The sequence below is a fragment of the Etheostoma spectabile genome, chromosome 3, assembly GCF_008692095.1.
Source record: "Etheostoma spectabile isolate EspeVRDwgs_2016 chromosome 3, UIUC_Espe_1.0, whole genome shotgun sequence".
Lineage (NCBI taxonomy): Eukaryota > Metazoa > Chordata > Actinopteri > Perciformes > Percidae > Etheostoma > Etheostoma spectabile.
Genome location: NC_045735.1, coordinates 32,705,433 through 32,722,858, shown reverse-complemented (window position 1 = coordinate 32,722,858; position 17,426 = coordinate 32,705,433). Strand labels below are relative to the sequence as shown.

Genomic DNA, 17,426 nt, shown 5'->3' with positions numbered 1-17,426 from the left:
CGGATAAAGCACTTTTGCCGAGTACAAGTATTATACGAGTAACACAAGTCAATATCTGTACTCTGATTAAATGAAAGTCTCCATTGACTGTGTCTCCGTTCTGTGATAGGCTAGTCACAGTACTAGTCACAGCGCCCCTCCCTTACACTATTCTGTGATAGGCTAGTCCCAGCGCCCCACCCTACACTATTCTGTGATAGGCTAGTCCCAGCGCCCCTCCCCTACACACACAGATTCCTTCTGTTGTTGTGTCCGATCGGCTGTTCTCACACACACTCAGGACACGGAGAAGTGAACGTCTCTCTCCTCAGGTCTGCGGGCTTTTCCGTTAACATTTAGGGTTTCTTCAGCTTCAGGTTTGTTTTATACTTCGGTTTGAACTAGTACCTAGTAACCAGGAGACTTCTGGTAATGTGGGGATTGTTCAGACATAGTGCTCGGTAGAATGGAACTCGGGTTGCATCTCTGCCGTCTGAGTTTTTTTGTTTTTTTTAAACTGCCTGCTGGCTCTAACCAGTTTTTTTGAGTGTCTGAAACTTTCTTGCTGTGTTTTATAAAAAAATAAATAAAATAATATTACAAATTAAGATACAAACACAAACACATTCCAACCCCCCGCCCCCCTCTCTCTCTTTATTTCCTCTCTCTCTCTTTGTTTCTCTCTCTCTCTCTCTCTCTCTCTCTCTCTCTCTCTCTCTCTCTATATATATATATATATATATATATATCTCTGTATCTCTTACACACTTACAGACACACACACTCACACATACCTGGTGTGAAAATAAAAAAGAACCAAAAAAAGTGATCACACTGATCATAGAAAAATTAAAAGTTAAAAAAAGAAAGGTCTATTATTGAGTATGAAAACTCTTGTTTATTAAATTCTACTTAATAATTGCAACCACATTGTTGTATTTATTGTTGCAAAACTTGTTCTGTAAATAGTTTGCTTGTTACCATGATAACACCACAGATCTGAAGCTCAATGCTGATGCTGTCATGTAAATAGTTTTCTAATCAGCAATAAATATAACAATTTCTGATAAACCCATATCAACTGCATCAATCTGCCCACTTCCGGGTTAGGCCCCGCCCAGTGATAAGAGTACAGATACGGATACAGATAATTCATGTGGTAAACTCATACAGATACAGATAATGCTGTACCCGCTCATCCATAGTAGTATAAGCATTATTGAATGCAGACTTTAAGGGTGATTTAAGGATGATGTCTTTGCTTTCTTCTGTATAAGGGTCATGTGATAGGGGCGTGAAGAAACACAGTGGTAAGACCCAATCAGCATTTCTAAATGTCTTTGTTGTAGAGGGTTGGAAACAATGGAGTAATGTGGACCAGAGGCGTAAATGTAGTGCATGTAGTGCATTTCAAAACTAAAACATTTGTGTGGGTTAGGGTTAGCCTAAGGAAAGAAGCTGGTCAATAATCTGGTGTTATGGAAGTGGATACTTCTGTATCCCACTGAAAAGGCTGTGGCTTGGTGGGTATTATCGTCATATGAGCTTTAGTCTCTATGCAAGCAACTGATGTTAGTTTGCGCATTAATTTATCACTGATTTGTATTTATTTCTCAAAGAGTTTGAGAGAAAAACACTAATAAAACATCATTACATCCCTAGAACCCAATGCTAGTGGATTCTAAAATGCAACACACACCATGGAATTGTATGTGCTGACCAATGTCATTTGGCGACAGTGGTACACACCAGACATGACAGACAAAAACAAAAAGATCCAGTTAGGTTACAGGATCGGGAAGGTGAATGTGATGAAAATGTTGGTTTTCTGGAGTGCTGGTGTGCGCTGATGCTGGGACAGTGACGTATCCTGAAATGTCAACATGCATCAGCCGGCAATAACAAAGGTGTTGTAAAATAAATAGCTGCATGTGTTCTGACACACTTCACAAGCTGCATCTGATAGCTTCCCTTGAATATGCAATGTAACTGTTAAGTAATGTGTGTGCACATGTAACACATGAACACATTTTCCATTCTTCTTTTAGGTAGAGGATGCAATGCTAATGTTTGACAAAACCACCAACCGGCATAGAGGTAAGTTCGGATTTCACTGCTGTATGTCAAGTATTTGTGTATAAGTTTGTCTGTTAAGAAATACTCCATACTTCTCCTAGGAGATCAATAGCCCCAAACGTTGAGCTATAATAAAAACTTGCTTCAGTTAAATACACACACACACACACACACACACACACACACACACACACACACACACACACCTGTGTATTTTCCTCCCCTCAAGGTCAGATCCATTTTGATCAGCACAGATAGCTTTCACACTGGGCAACAATCCATATTAAATCTGTTCCCTTTTCATAGTGACTCTTCACATTGCTGACTGATACACATACACACAGACAAGAGGATACAACAGCACATGGCAATCAAGCCAGGCAGCTAAACACACCACATAGACAAACAGACAAATGTCTCCTTTCAATTTAATTAGCATCATTTCCCCTTTGGCCATTTTGCCCCCCTCAATATAGCTCAACACTGGCATATTTGTGTTTGCATGATGGAAGAGAGAGACACATATGTGAGAAAGAATAAAAGAGTCAAATGAGGGAGTGAGAGAAAAGCCCCACCGTTGAACAAAAGGACAGAGAATGAAGGAGGGAGGCCTGTGTGGTTCGATAAGGGTTCAGATAGCTGATGATGCAGAGCGACGTAGGCGGCAGGATGGTTATCTCCACCCCCTCCTTATCTGAAGGCCTTGTCTGTGGCTTCAGCAGTGCAGCCCTCTGCCCCAAATCAGAGGACTTTACAAAGACACTACAGCAGAGAGGAGGAGACAGACACACTTTTGAAGACCAGTGATCCACTCCAGACCAACCCAAGCTTAGGAGTGGCGAGTGGTTTTGGAAAATAAAAATAATATAATATAATAGATAGATAGAAATAGATAGTGTCTCTTCATATAAGAAGGCAGTCAGAATCAAAGCCAGTAAATAGGTTTCTACTGTTACGCCTCTTAGTTATTGAACTTAATAAATAGTTATTGATAATAGTTAATAATTGTTGGTCCATTTGACACAAAACTTCCAGGAAATGTCTACATAATGACTGCACACATACACTGCAAGTTGCATTCAAATTGACCACTAGGGGGCGCTTTAAAAGCGTAATAACTGGATGTGGAATGACGCAAACCAAGGAATCGCCACTTGCGGCTTCAATAGCAATTGTTTTTGTCTTGGTCATCTGCTTTACTCAAATTGTCGTGAGCTGGACTAAGCTACATATCACACTGAATTGAAAATAACTGTTTTAAACAAATCAGTTGTTGGCGTTTTAAACAGTGCACTGATTGTCCAATCGTTACAAAGCTTGCAGGATATGTTTTATAACAATTTTGGACCACATGTGTGAAATTACTTTGATGTTGCTTTTGAGAAAAAAAGGTTGAAGCTGCAAATTGCCACTTGCGGCTATATTTTTTGTATGCACTCACTCATACTTACAGTACAGCCCAAAAGTTTTGAATGGCCAAACAGTAGTAAGTCCAGGCCAAAAGTTTTGACACACCTTCTCATTCAGTGCATTTCCTTTATTTTCATTACTATGTACATTGTAGATTCTCACTGAAGGCATCAAAACTATGAATTAACACGTGGAATTATGTACTTTTCTAGTTTCTTCAAAGTAGCCACCGTTTGCTCTGATTACTGCTTTGCACACTCATTGCATTCTCTTGATGAACTTCAAGAAATGGTTTTCCAATAGTCTTGAAGGAGTTCCAAGAGATGTTTAGAACTTTTTGGCCCTTTTGCCTTAACTCTGCGGTCCAGCTCACCCCAAACCATCTCAATTGGGTTCAGGTCCGGTGACTGTGGAGGCCAGGTCATCTGGCGCAGCTCTCCATCACTCTCCTTCTTGGTCAAATAGCCCTTACACAGCCTGGAGGTGTGTTTGTGGTCATTGTCCTGTTGAAAAATAAATGATTGTCCAACTAAACCGGATGGGATGGCATGTCACTGCAGGATGCTGTGGTAGCCATGCTGTTTCAGTATGCCTTCAGTTTTGAATAAATCCCCAACAGTGTCAAAGCACGCCCACACCATCACACCTCTTCCTCCATGCTTCATGGTGGGAACCAGGCACGTAGAATCCATCCGGTCTCCTTTTCTCCGTCGCACAAAGACATGGCAGTTGGAACCAAAGATTTCAAATTTGGACTCATAAGACCAAAGCCCAGATTTCCACTGGTCTAATGTCAATTCCTTGTGTTTCTTGGCCCAAACAAATCTCTTCTGCTTGTTGCCTCTCCTTAGCAGGGGTTTCCTGGCTGCTATTTGACCACGAAGGCCTGATTCGTGGAACGTCACCTCTCTGTGGGGGAAGGAGCCGGAACTTGTGCGGGAGGTGGAGCGCTACCAGTTAGATCTGGTGGGGCTTACCTCTATGCACAGTCTCGGTTCTGGAACCGTACTCCTGGATAGGGGTTGGACTCTGTCCTACTCCGGAGTTGCCCAGGGTGTGAGGCGCCGGGCGGGTGTGGGGATACTCACAAGCCCCCGGCTGAGCGCCGCTGCGTTGGAGTTTACCCCGGTGGACGAGAGGGTCGCCTCCCTACGCCTGCGGGTGATGGGGGGGAAAACTCTGACTGTTGTTTGTGCATATGCACCAAACAGGAGTTCAGAGTATTCGGCCTTCTTGGAGACCTTGAATGGAGTCCTGTATGGGGCTCCAGTAGGGGACTCCATAGTTCTGCTGGGGGACTTCAACGCACACGTGGGCAATGATGGAGATACTTGGAGAGGCGTGATTGGGAGGAACGGCCTCCCTGATCTGAATCAGAGTGGTTGTTTGTTGTTGGACTTCTGTGCTAGTCATGGATTGTCCATAACAAACACCATGTTCGAACATAGGGATGCTCATAAGTGTACGTGGTACCAGAGCACCCTAGGCCAAAGGTCAATGATCGATTTTATAATCGTTTCATCTGATCTGAGGCCGTATGTTTTGGACACTCGGGTGAAGAGAGGGGCAGAGCTGTCAACTGATCACCATCTGGTGGTGAGTTGGGTCAGGGGGTGGGGGAGGACTCTGGACAGACCTGGTAAGCCCAAACGCGTAGTGCGGGTAAATTGGGAACATCTGGAGGAGGCCCCTGTTCGACGGACTTTCAACTCACACCTCCGGCGGAGCTTTTCGTGCATCCCTGTGGAGGCTGGGGGCATTGAACCTGAGTGGACAATGTTCAAAGTTTCCATTGCTGAAGCTGCGGCGGGGAGCTGTGGTCTTAGGGTCTTAGGTGCTTCAAGGGGCGGTAACCCACGAACACCCTGGTGGACACCGGTGGTCAGGGAAGCCGTCCGACTGAAGAAGGAGTCCTTCCGGGATATGTTATCCCAGAGGACTCCGGACGCAGTTGCAAGGTACCGACGGGCCCAAAGGGCTGCAGCCTCTGCCGTGACAGAGGCAAAGCAGCGGGTGTGGGAGAAGTTCGGAGAAGACATGGAGAAGGACTTTCGGTCGGCACCAAGGTGTTTCTGGAAAACCGTTCGCCACCTCAGGAGGGGGAAGCGGGGACTCATCCAGGCTGTATACAGTAAGGATGGGACGTTGTTGACCTCAACTGGGGAGGTAATAGAGCGGTGGAAGGAGCACTTTGAGGAACTCCTAAATCCAGCTGACACGTCCTCTGTGGTGGAGGCAGAGCTGGAGGATGATGGGGGATTATCGTCAATTTCCCTGGTGGAGGTCACTGAGGTAGTCAAACAACTCCACAGCGGCAAAGCCCCAGGGATTGATGAGATCCGTCCAGAAATGCTGAAGGCTCTGGGTGTGGAGGGGCTGTCTTGGTTGACACGCCTCTTTAACATTGCGTGGAAGTCTGGGACAGTGCCGAAGGAGTGGCAGACTGGGGTGGTGGTTCCCCTCTTCAAAAAGGGGGACCAGAGGGTGTGTGCCAATTACAGGGGTATCACACTTCTCAGCCTCCCTGGTAAAGTCTACTCCAAGGTGCTGGAAAGGAGGGTTCGAACCTCGATAGTCGAACCTCGGATTGAAGAGGAACAATGCGGATTCCGTCCTGGTCGTGGAACACCGGACCAGATCTTTACTCTCGCAAGGATCCTGGAGGGAGCCTGGGAGTATGCCCAACCAGTCTACATGTGTTTTGTGGATCTGGAGAAGGCGTATGACCGGGTCCCCCGGGAGAAACTGTGGGAGGTGCTGCGGGAGTATGGAGTGAGGGGGTCCCTTCTTAGGGCCATCCAATCTCTGTATGACCAAAGCGAGAGCTGTGTCCGGGTTCTCGGCAGTAAGTCGGACTCGTTCCAGGTGAGGGTTGGCCTCCGCCAGGGCTGCGCTTTGTCACCAATCCTGTTTATAATATTTATGGACAGGGTATCGAGGCGTAGTCGGGGCGGGGAGGGGTTGCAGTTCGGTGGGCTTAGGATCTCATCGCTGCTTTTTGCAGATGATGTGGTCCTGATGGCGTCATCGGTCTGTGACCTTCAGCACTCTCTGGATCGGTTCGCAGCCGAGTGTGAAGCGGCTGGGATGAGGATCAGCACCTCTAAATCTGAGGCCATGGTTCTCAGCAGGAAACCGATGGAGTGCTTTCTTCGGGTAGGGAGTGAGTCCTTACCCCAAGTGAAGGAGTTTAAGTACCTTGGGGTCTTGTTCGCGAGTGAGGGGACTATGGAGCGTGAGATTGGTCGGAGAATCGGAGCAGCTGGTGCGGTATTACATTCTGTTTATCGCACCGTTGTGACGAAAAGGGAGCTGAGCCAGAAGGCAAAGCTCTCGATCTACCGGGCAATTTTTGTTCCTACCCTCACCTATGGTCATGAAGGCTGGGTCCTGACCGAAAGAACGAGATCCAGGGTACAAGCGGCCGAAATGGGTTTCCTCAGGAGGGTGGCTGGCGTCTCCCTTAGAGATAGGGTGAGAAGCACAGTCATCCGAGAGGAGCTTGGAGTAGAGCCGCTGCTCCTTCGCGTCGAAAGGAGCCAGTTGAGGTGGTTCGGGCATCTGGTAAGGATGCCTCCTGGGCGCCTCCCTAGGGAGGTGTTCCAGGCACGTCCAGCTGGGAGGAGGCCTCGGGGAAGACCCAGGACTAGGTGGAGAGATTATATCTCCAACCTGGCCTGGCAACGCCTCGGGATCCCCCAGTTGATGTGGCTCGGGAAAGGGAAGTTTGGGGTCCTCTACTGGAGCTGCTGCCCCCGCGACCCGATACCGGATAAGCGGATGAAGATGGATGGATGGATGGATAGGTTAGGCTATACATGGCCTGATTCGCGTAGTCTCCTCTTAACAGTTGTTCTAGAGATGTGTCTGCTGCTAGACTCACTGTTTTCCTGAGCAGTGGGGGGATTATTACTGTTTGGCCATACAAAACTCTTTGCTGTTTCACTACACCATCTCTAGAGAAGAGCATAACAGCAAAAGAGAGTGGACAAAGGATGTTTAAACCAGTTACAGTTTTGTGTTGAAGAGGCAGTGACTAGGAGCGTCTTGATGCAAACCCAAAAGATGTTCCTATACTCAATTGGACATATCTTGTAAGACATACAATATATAAATCTAACAGTAGTTGTCCAAAACTGGCAGTATTTATGAATTAAATCACATCAAACATTGTATTTCAGGAAAGTGGAAACATAACTTATACTGACATCAATTAAAATGAGTAAAAAGTTAACATGCACAAAATATTCCAATCTATGAATTTATCGCTGTGATGCCACTGATTGCTGTGGATTACTTTTTTTTTGTGTCATTGGATTACGGCAAAATACAGATCTTTTTTCTTAACGTGTCTTAATGTTTTATGGAATGATTGCACTTGGTTCCTATGTTTGGAGAGGCATCTCAACAGACTGTAGGTCAAACACTGATTGTTCACTGTTACCTTTCCGCCACCGTCTGTTTATTACGTTCCAGGACAGCCATACCACAATTGGAAGGGCAAATTGTTAAATAAATTGTTGCAATGTAATTTAAAATCAGCTTTAAAAATAAACATTTATGTTTATTTACCATGTTTGTTGTGTCCATATGTGCTCGTGCCGTCTTCCCCAAGTGACTGACAGGTCTCAGGTGGGTCACTTCTTTTTTTTTTTCGCCCCCATGGCTTGAATGTCAAATTCTGCTTATGGTACAAGTAGGTTCAGTACTCATAAAACGAGGCATTAGAAAGTTTGTATGTACACCAGGTGTTTATTTAAATAATACTTGCCTGATGATTTGTCCTCTCTGCTGCTAGTAGAAAACCCTCACAGTGCACAATATCTATTGCCAGAAGAGCCTACCGGTACAAAGAAGCAAGAAGCAAGAAGCAAGAGGACAAAAGGAGAGTCAACGAAATGGCAAAGTTTGAGGTTAGCATGATGATGATGAGTGGCTCAATTTTGAAGATTGCCTGTACCTATTTGAGTGTGAATAAACTGACGAGGAGCTGCAACTAATGGAGGAAAATTGGTTAATTAGCAGCGATAGCAGCAGAGAGTCAAAACCATCAGACAAGTTTTATTTAAAAAAACTCCTGGTGTACTTACAAACTTTCTAATGCCTCCTTTTATGAGAACAGAACATATTTGTACTACTGTAGAAGTTTGGTACCGTTCCAGGCCTTATTAGTGGGGTAATTTTCAAGATATACAGTTGGTCCCATTAGCAACTGCACCAACCCATTCGGCTGATTGCGCTTACTCGTCCAATGTAGGGAAAAAATATTATGGGGGGTTGTTTGGCTCGAGGTGATGGTGCAAAGGACCCTAGGGTGAAATTACTCCAAACCATTACTTTAACAACTGAAAGGGAAAGCCTGAATAAACAAGTGCAGATGCTCTCATGCAGAACACATGCTCACTCAATGGATTAATATGAAAATAATGTGAATGAGATCTCAACCCAACCCCTATAGAAGATTTTGGAGTGACGCGTTATAGTTGTAACCATCTAAAAGATTCTGAAAGTTGAATCAGTTCACTCCCATCAGACTGCTGTAGTGTGACCATTTCAAATCTGGTGTTATGGTTAGGGTTAGGGTTTATCCCTCTCTCTCTCTCTCTCTCTCTCTCTCTCTCTCTCTCTCTCTCTCTCTCTCTCTCTCTCTCTCTCTCTCTCGATTGACCTGACTGCAGTTCGTCATAGTTCCTGACTTGACTGGGCAAATGCTCACATTCAATGGCATCTGTAGAGGTGTACGCTTCAAGGATGGTTTTTCGGACCCCCGCCCTGAACCCTCCCAATACAGTAAAACTGCACATTTTAGAGTGGCCTTTTATTGTGGACAGTCTAAGGCACACCTGTGCTAAATATTAATAATCTTGATATGGCACACCTGTAAGGTGGATGGATTATCTCGGCAAAGGAGAAGTGCCCACTAACACAGATTAAGACAAATTCGTGAACATTATTTGAGAGAATTAAGGCATTTGTATACGTAGGAAAAGTCTTTGATCTTTGAGATCAGCACAAAAATGGGGACAAAACAAAAGTGTTGCATTAATAATTTTGATCAGTATATTTGATAACAAAATATGAATAGGTAAGTAAGTGGTCTTGAAGAGGATTATTTTTTCTTTTTTTTCCGGCCTCCACTGTCTCTCATTTGGACTGGGTTTTGACTTGTACTCAAACCTCTTTGAACTTGGACTTGAACCTCTTTGGACTTGGTGTTGACTCGGTCTCGATTAGTCCTAGTCTTGGACTTGTCTTGGACTCAGTCCGTAGGGAGTTGGGTTGGGAACTGGAGGATCACTGGTTCAAGTTCCCATATGGACCAAAAAGTACGGAGTGTGGATTGGTGGCTGGAGAGATGCTACTTCACCTCCTGGGCACTGCCAGGTGCTCTTGAGCAAGGCACCGTACCCCCCCAACAGCTCAGGGCGCTGGTCCAGCTGGCAGCCCACTCACTCTGACATCTCTCCATTAGTGCATGTACAGATCCTGAGCATGTGTGTGTGTGTGTGTGTGTGTATGTGTGTGTGTGTATGTGTGTAGTTCAGGACTGTATGTGATAACTAACAAAGTGTGGACACAGAGTGTAAATTGTAATTTCCCCATTGGGAATCAATAAACAGATTAAAATTTAAAAAAAATTAAAATTTGTGGATCATTCAAAACATAAAGCCTCGGACAGAACTCCAAACTAGCCCGGGTAATGTTTTCAATGCAATCATGAATCTTTAGCCAGTAGTTCTGAATCATGGAGCCAGAGCAGGTGAAGAAGAGTCCCTTCCGAGCTGCAGCACTTCCAGCAGTCTGCATTGTCCCTCAGCTTCAGCCTAAACAGCCGGGTCGGAGTCCAATAAAAACGATTCTTAAACTAGATTAAACACATTTTAATGTCTCTTGAGACCCTCTTAGTGTTTTCACAAATACGATCCCACTCTTTATGTGTGACATCAGTGTTCAAGTCTGCCAACCAAGCTAACATTGTTACATAAGATATGGTAAGTGTCTGTTGAGACAGCATGGCATAAAAGATAGCAGCCTTGTGCCCCAAACCCATTATTTTCGTTTTCTGGGAGAGAAGGTTTGATTGCTGAGGCTCTATTCCTTTCCCTATGACAGTAACTAACATGTGACGCATTTGTAGATACTTCCAAAAAATTGTTTCTGGGCAGATCGTATTCACCAGCCAACCTTTCAAATTACTTTATATTAGCCCTCTCATATAGGTTTCTTATCGTAATAATTCCCTTTTCCACCCAGTCTTTCCGTAGGAGGGAATGTTTATTAATACGGAACTTTGGGTTATTCCAAATACAAGATTCAAAATTAAGATAGACATTGATATTAAAAGCTTTAGAAAACTTCTTTCACACATTACAGAGGTTGGGTATGATGGGGTGGGATTTTAATTCGGAGGGTATATTGCTAGACAATGCATTTATAGGGGTGAGTGGGGAGAACAATCTCCGTTCAATCTCAAACCAGGGAGGGGCTCTCTCAGGTGGCAGGGTCAACTGAGCTATATGTCTTAAGCAAAAGGCATAATGGTACAGGGCTAATTTGGGGAGGCCCATGCCACTCTTATTGATTGGCACCTGGAGCCTCTCTAACTTTATCCTTGCATGTTTACCATTCCATAAGAACTTTTTGCAAATTGGTCGAACCTTTTAAAGTACTTTTGGGGTGTTGCAATAGGAAGACATTGAAGTAAATAGTTCAATCTCGGGATACAGTTCACCTTCAGGACGTTGACCTTTCCCCACAATGACACAAACAGTAATGACCATCTATCTGTTTCTAAGGAAATTTTATTGAAAAGTGGGTCCAAATTCTTTTCAATTATTTTATTAAATTGGTGAGGGAAGAGAAAACCAAGATATTTTATGCCTTTACTAGGCCATTGAAACAACCCCGCCTGAAATAAAGTTTTTGGGCAGTACGAAGTCAGTGGAAGGCCCTCCGACTTACACCAGTTAACTTTGTACCCTGATATCTTGGAGAAGGACTCAATAACGTCCAGTAATGCTGGGACGGATCTGGCTGGGTCCGAGGCAAGCCACAAAATGTCCTCTGCTTACATCAGAAGCTTATGTGTAGACTCATTAATTCTGACTCCCCGAATTCTCTGATTCTCGCAAATAGCTGTTGCAAGAGGCTCCAGAGCTAGACAGAAAAGCCCTGGCGATAATGCAGAGCCCTGCCGGGTGCCTCTACCAAGTGTAAAATAAGAGGAGATCAGTGCGGCCTGCGGATCTTTGAACAGAATCTCTATCCATCTGAGAAATGTTTGACCAAATCCAAAAGTTTTAAGCGTAAGTATGAAGCATAAACCTCCATTCCAGCCTATCAAACACTTTCTCAGCATCAAGTGAGATAGTTGCTGTTGGATCGTTGGAGTCCTGCATCGACCTCATAATATTTATAAGGCGTCTCACAATATCAGAAGAATTTCTCTGTGTAATAAAGCCCACTTGGTCAGGATGGATGAGTGATCCAATGTATTTGCAAGTATTTTAGATAAGAGTCTACAATCAACAAATATTAGGCTTATTGGACGATAGCTTTTACAATCAGTCGGGTCCTTTTCTTTTTTAAGTATGAGTGTGATAATTGCTTGGTTTAAGGAGGGAGGTAATTTGCCTGATTCAAATGCTTCTGCAAGCATATTCTCAAACAATCTTCTGCATAACATTTGAAGAATTCTGCTGTAAATCTGTCTTGGCCTGGAGATTTACCTGATGGGAGGGCCTTAATTGCATATAGTATCTCCTGTGAACTAATAAGCAAGTCTAATTCCTCCTGTTGTGAGACACTCAGCTTAGGGAGGTTTAATTTTTTGAGAAATGACACTATCTCTATGTCTGGTGCCGTGTTTTCAGATGTATTAAGATTTATATAAAATTCCTTAAATGCATCATTTATTTCCCTAGATTTAGTTGCCAGTCTCCCATCCCCAGTCATCACAGTTGCTACCAAAGCTTTTGACTCTTTTTGTGTAATGTACCTAGCCAAAAATTTCCCTGCCTTATCCCTTGATTCAAAAATAGTCTGCCTGGCCCTGAACAAAAGATATTCTGTTTTTTTGAATATTATGACATTGTATTCACATTTAAGGTGGGTCACTTCTTTTTAAATGGATTCAGATATATTCCTTTTTAATTTAGCTTCAGTGTTCTTTATTCTTCTTTCTAGATCTGTGAGTTTAGAAGCATTGGCCTTCTTCTTATATTATATTGAATAATAAATCCCCTTTGGCCTTCATGGCCTCCCTGGCCACTGTGGCAGAAGGAGCTGTGGGGACATTGGTCTCCACGTATAGCCTAACCTATCCATCCATCCATCCATCTTCATCCGCTTATCCGGTATCGGGTCGCGGGGGCAGCAGCTCCAGTAGGGGACCCCAAACTTCCCTTTCCCGAGCCACATCAACTGGGGGATCCCGAGGCGTTCCCAGGCCAGGTTGGAGATATAATCTCTCCACCTAGTCCTGGGTCTTCCCCGAGGCCTCCTCCCAGCTGGACGTGCCTGGAACACCTCCCTAGGGAGGCGCCCAGGAGGCATCCTTACCAGATGCCCGAACCACCTCAACTGGCTCCTTTCAACGCGAAGGAGCAGCGGCTCTACTCCGAGCTACTCTCGGATGACTGAGCTTCTCACCTAGCCTAGCCCACTCTAGCCTAACCTAGCTCTCCCTTAAATCCCACATCTTGTAATAACGCTGAGTTAAAACACTACATTTGTGATCTTTCTGTTTCCTGATATGGGGTCATTTGTAGTCTGACCATTGCATGGTCTGTTAACAGAATACTATCAATTAAACAGAACCTAATGTTGGTTTACTTCTATCAAGGAGTTGATCTAGGACAACATTGAAGTCTTCTCCAAGAATTATGGGAAACTGTCCAATATCATGCAACTTCTTAGTCTATGAAAAGGTTAGGGTGATCAACATTGGGTGCATATACATTGGCAAGTATCACAGTGTGTCCTTGTATCTCTGCTAGTATTATAATCATCCTGCCCTCCTCATCTTTGACTTCCCTCCTGAGCCTGAACTGTATGCCTTTGTTAATTAATATAGCTACTCCTCGACTTTTAGATGATCCAGCACTAAAGGACACGTGTCCTACCCAGTCTCTACATAATTTAACCGATTCCTGGGAACAACAATGTGTTTCCTGCAAGAATACTACGGCTTGTTTTTTAGTTTTCAGTATTTTCTTTCTTTTAATTGGACAGCCCAGTCCATTCACATTCCAGGATGAATAACATAATATCCTCCCACCGCTAGTCATAGGCAGTCTTAATGTGTTTTACTGTAGGATAATTGGCCATTTGATTACAAGATAAGATCCATGGTGCAACGTAAATTATATAGCTTGACAAGACAAGGTGCAAGGAAAAAATAAAATAATACCCATACCATAGTGATATCAATAAACAGCAGATTGCGAGCCAGTCTGGCACAAAGTACAACAGAGCCAGATTGAACATTATTAAAATAAAACAAACAGGTAAATCTCCCAGGTCCGTAACTTGTGGAACAAGGGCATCCCGGAAGCCCACTGCCCTGAGTGTGGTATGTAAAATTGCGTTCAAATATTAGGTTTAGGAAAACCAACGAGTTTCAATACAAAAACAGAAATTGTTGGGAACAACTCAAATCTCTGCTTAAAAATTATTTGTGACGTACAGTGCCGCTAAATTGAAATTATCTGTCCATGTCCAAGAACTAAACAGGTCTGCAAATTGGCATACACCCACCTCCTATCTCACCTACCGTTACTTTCCGAAGCAGGCGGGCAGCAAGGTTTTGAGGTTTCCAAAACATATCCATAGTACGCCCGGATCGCATGACGCATTGACACAGTGCCAGACGTGTCTCTCAGCGCTTCTCGATGTTCTCCATTGCTTTTCCTGGGTCATCCAACACTCGTGGACTACGTCCACTGATGCAAATCTTCAAAAGTGCAAGATAGAGCATGCCAAATTTAATCTTGTGCTCATGGAGTGCTTTCTTGCAGCGCGAGAATGCTTCTCGCTTCCTTTGCGTCTCCCTCGAGCAATCCGGGAAAATCATAACTTGTTTGCTGTCCCACGTCAGGCGTTTATTTTCCTGTGCTGCTTCCAGGATGGCTTGGCAATCTTTGTATCGTAGCAAGCATACCACAATTGTTCAACAACGAGACGTTTCCCCCGCTTCCACATGTTTCCCGATCCTGTGAGCGCAGCCCATCTGGATCCCCCCCGGGGTTGGATGGATGCTAAGGGCCTCTGAGATAAACTCGTTCAAGAATGCAGACACATTATTCTTTTCAGCCCCCTCCGGTATTCCAACGAATCTAAGGTTGTTGCGTCGGGATCTGTCTTCAGCTGCGGCCAGCTTGTCGGTCAGCAGTTGTATGTCCTCTTTAGTGGCTGCCGCAGGTCTTGTGTTGATGTTAGCTTGCTCATCTTCTAGCTTAGTCACTCAATCCTCCACCTCCGTAATGCGAGAAATTAGGGAGTCCCATTGGGATGCTCCTGGTGGTCATTGTCTGATGTCAGGGTGGGAAGCGTAAGATTCCATCAAATTAAGTCTATTCTGTTCTGCAAGCAGTGTAAAAATGCTGACAAATGTAGCCTGCCTAAGTTATAGTTTGTAGAAAAAAACACATCCTGCTCTACTATGAGCAGCAGAACTTCCTTTCATTTTTGGTTTAATTTCTTTCACACACACTGACTGTCCTGTGTGATTGGCACATCCCACCATTATCATAGTATTTGTCTAAGGAGCGGATGGCATTCTCTCCTGGCCTGCTCTCTGGTTGGTTCCCAGCGTGACAGGCGGGCTCCCTGCATGACCATGCTGATTGGCCCATTACCTTCCCTCCGACTATGTGGGAGTTCTGGGGGAGCAGCTGCAGCCCAGGGAAGGCCATTTGATTCGTAAATCACTCTTATAAATTATACAGCTGTGGCAATAACCAGCTGCTTTTGACCTTGCCCACTACCATTTCTGTAGCCAGTAATATTTTCACCACTGTCTGATTGGCACATGCATTATTAAGCCACTTCCTTCTTCAGAGTTTAGCCCAGTTGGGTGCCATTTTCAAGTCAGATAGCAAATTATCTTTAATTTGCATTTAATGCCACCATACATCTTTCTTTGCATCATGCAAAATTACACAAATTCCTGCACCTCAATGCAGACGGGGGTTGTAATGTGTCCTTCACTGTGAGGACCATCTGTCTATTTTCCAATTAGGCAGAGCTGACCCTGCTCTTTCCTGTGTAGTAGTAAACCAAAAGAAATGTATTAACTACGGACACAACAGTACTTCTTCCCTGATGAATTTTCTGGGCCAGCTGAAGTTAAAGAAACTTTCCATTTACACTGTGTAAATGGAAAATTTCTTTAACTTCACGCAACAAAATGAACTATGTCACATTCTTTGTCACATCCGCAACTAAAGTAAAGTAAAGTAACTTGACAAATGTCCATCTGGATGGTCTTAACCCAAACCTTGTTCTTTTCCTAAATCTAACCGAGTAGTTTTGTTGCCTAAAGTTAACCAATCTGCAACCGTTTATGAGGAAGGGATACGCTTCTTTGGGTTGTGCCTTTAGGGGCACTAATTTAGGAAAACTCCTATGGGTCGCTTAAGAGGGTAGGAATAAACAATCTCCTTAAATTTTGTTGTTGGGTGTAGTTATATATATAGTTGGGTAGAGGTACAGATTCAATTGTTGGCCAATTATCAAACATGTTATTATCAATATTTATAATACAATATAGTTATGAATATGGGTATTAATAACTTTACCAAATTGACAAACAATCAAATATTGACACCACCCTGGAATCAGGGACCAATATTGAACTGTGAAGCAGTCTCATTAGGTGGTGTTCCCTTTAAAATACAGATCCTAATTTATTTGATTAATCTATCTTGTATCTCTGAAAGGAACAGACTAAGTGGGGAATTCGAGCACTGACCGTGTTCAACCAGTGGTTAGTTTGACAAATACACAAAACAATCGCAACAAAAGCTATTTACGGTATAGTAGAATAGTAGAATTTATTTCACTTCAAAATTATCAATGGCCAATCAATAATCATCCAATCATCAAAACCTATATACTTTTTTACACAAACAAAGCAAATACAGCAAACAGACATGCAGCAGTCAAACCGACAGCTGTCGGTACAAAATCTTTGGAACAAAGCAACATGAACAGCCAACAGCAGGGGCACTAATATGATCCTATACGATACATGTAAAAAAATAGATAAATTTAAAACTGAGGAAGAAGAGTCAGCCTACTAGCCAGCGCACATTTGTAATGGGAGCAGGTCAGGACAGAAAAATGGACAGTTTTCCAGCCTGAGCTACAGGGTGAAATGAAATCGCAGAATGGCTAGCAGAAAACCTAAGGAGAAAGGTGGTTGGGAAGATGGTAGCTGTCAGAAGAACCATTGTAAACTTTAGTGAGCTTGTTTAAACTACTGGAGTAAACATTTTCTGCTGTGGCTGATTGTAGTCTTGATTGAGACTGTGCTGCAATAAATAACTTATACTGCAGACCATAATGTCCATGTCTTTCAGCCATCTGTGGGTCCATAGTCTCCTTTTTTGTCTTGCTTGCTGTAGAACTGCAAAAAAACCCGCCTTTCTTGGTCTTTTGTGGCCATATTTGGATAAAACTTTACTGGAATTTTTAATAGACAAAGCAAATTGCAGACTGAGGGTTCTGTGTGTGCGTTCAATACAAGAGCTCAGGTTGTGACCAATTGAGAAGTCCAAGCACAAAAGCCTAGAGTTGAAATGTACAAGTACAAGATTGTTTAAACTGTACAGTGTCTAGCATCAACTTTACCAGCTTTTAGAGTCCCAGTTATTTCAAGTTTGAAAACATGTGTATATATATATATATATATATATATATATATATATATATATATATATACAGTACATGTGTTCTCT

The 17,426-nt window shown here is 43.6% G+C and overlaps 1 protein-coding gene across 2 annotated transcripts in view; it reads left to right on the top strand.

The window, feature by feature from the left end:
- LOC116674256 (RNA-binding protein Musashi homolog 2) overlaps positions 1 to 17,426 on the top strand; it is a 381,184-nt gene that overhangs the window by 231,168 nt on the left and 132,590 nt on the right. For both annotated transcript variants that reach the window (XM_032506859.1, XM_032506860.1), the window contains exon 7: positions 2,028 to 2,076. In XM_032506859.1, coding sequence (XP_032362750.1) covers positions 2,028 to 2,076 — 49 coding nt within the window. The remainder of the gene's footprint in view (positions 1 to 2,027; positions 2,077 to 17,426) is intronic.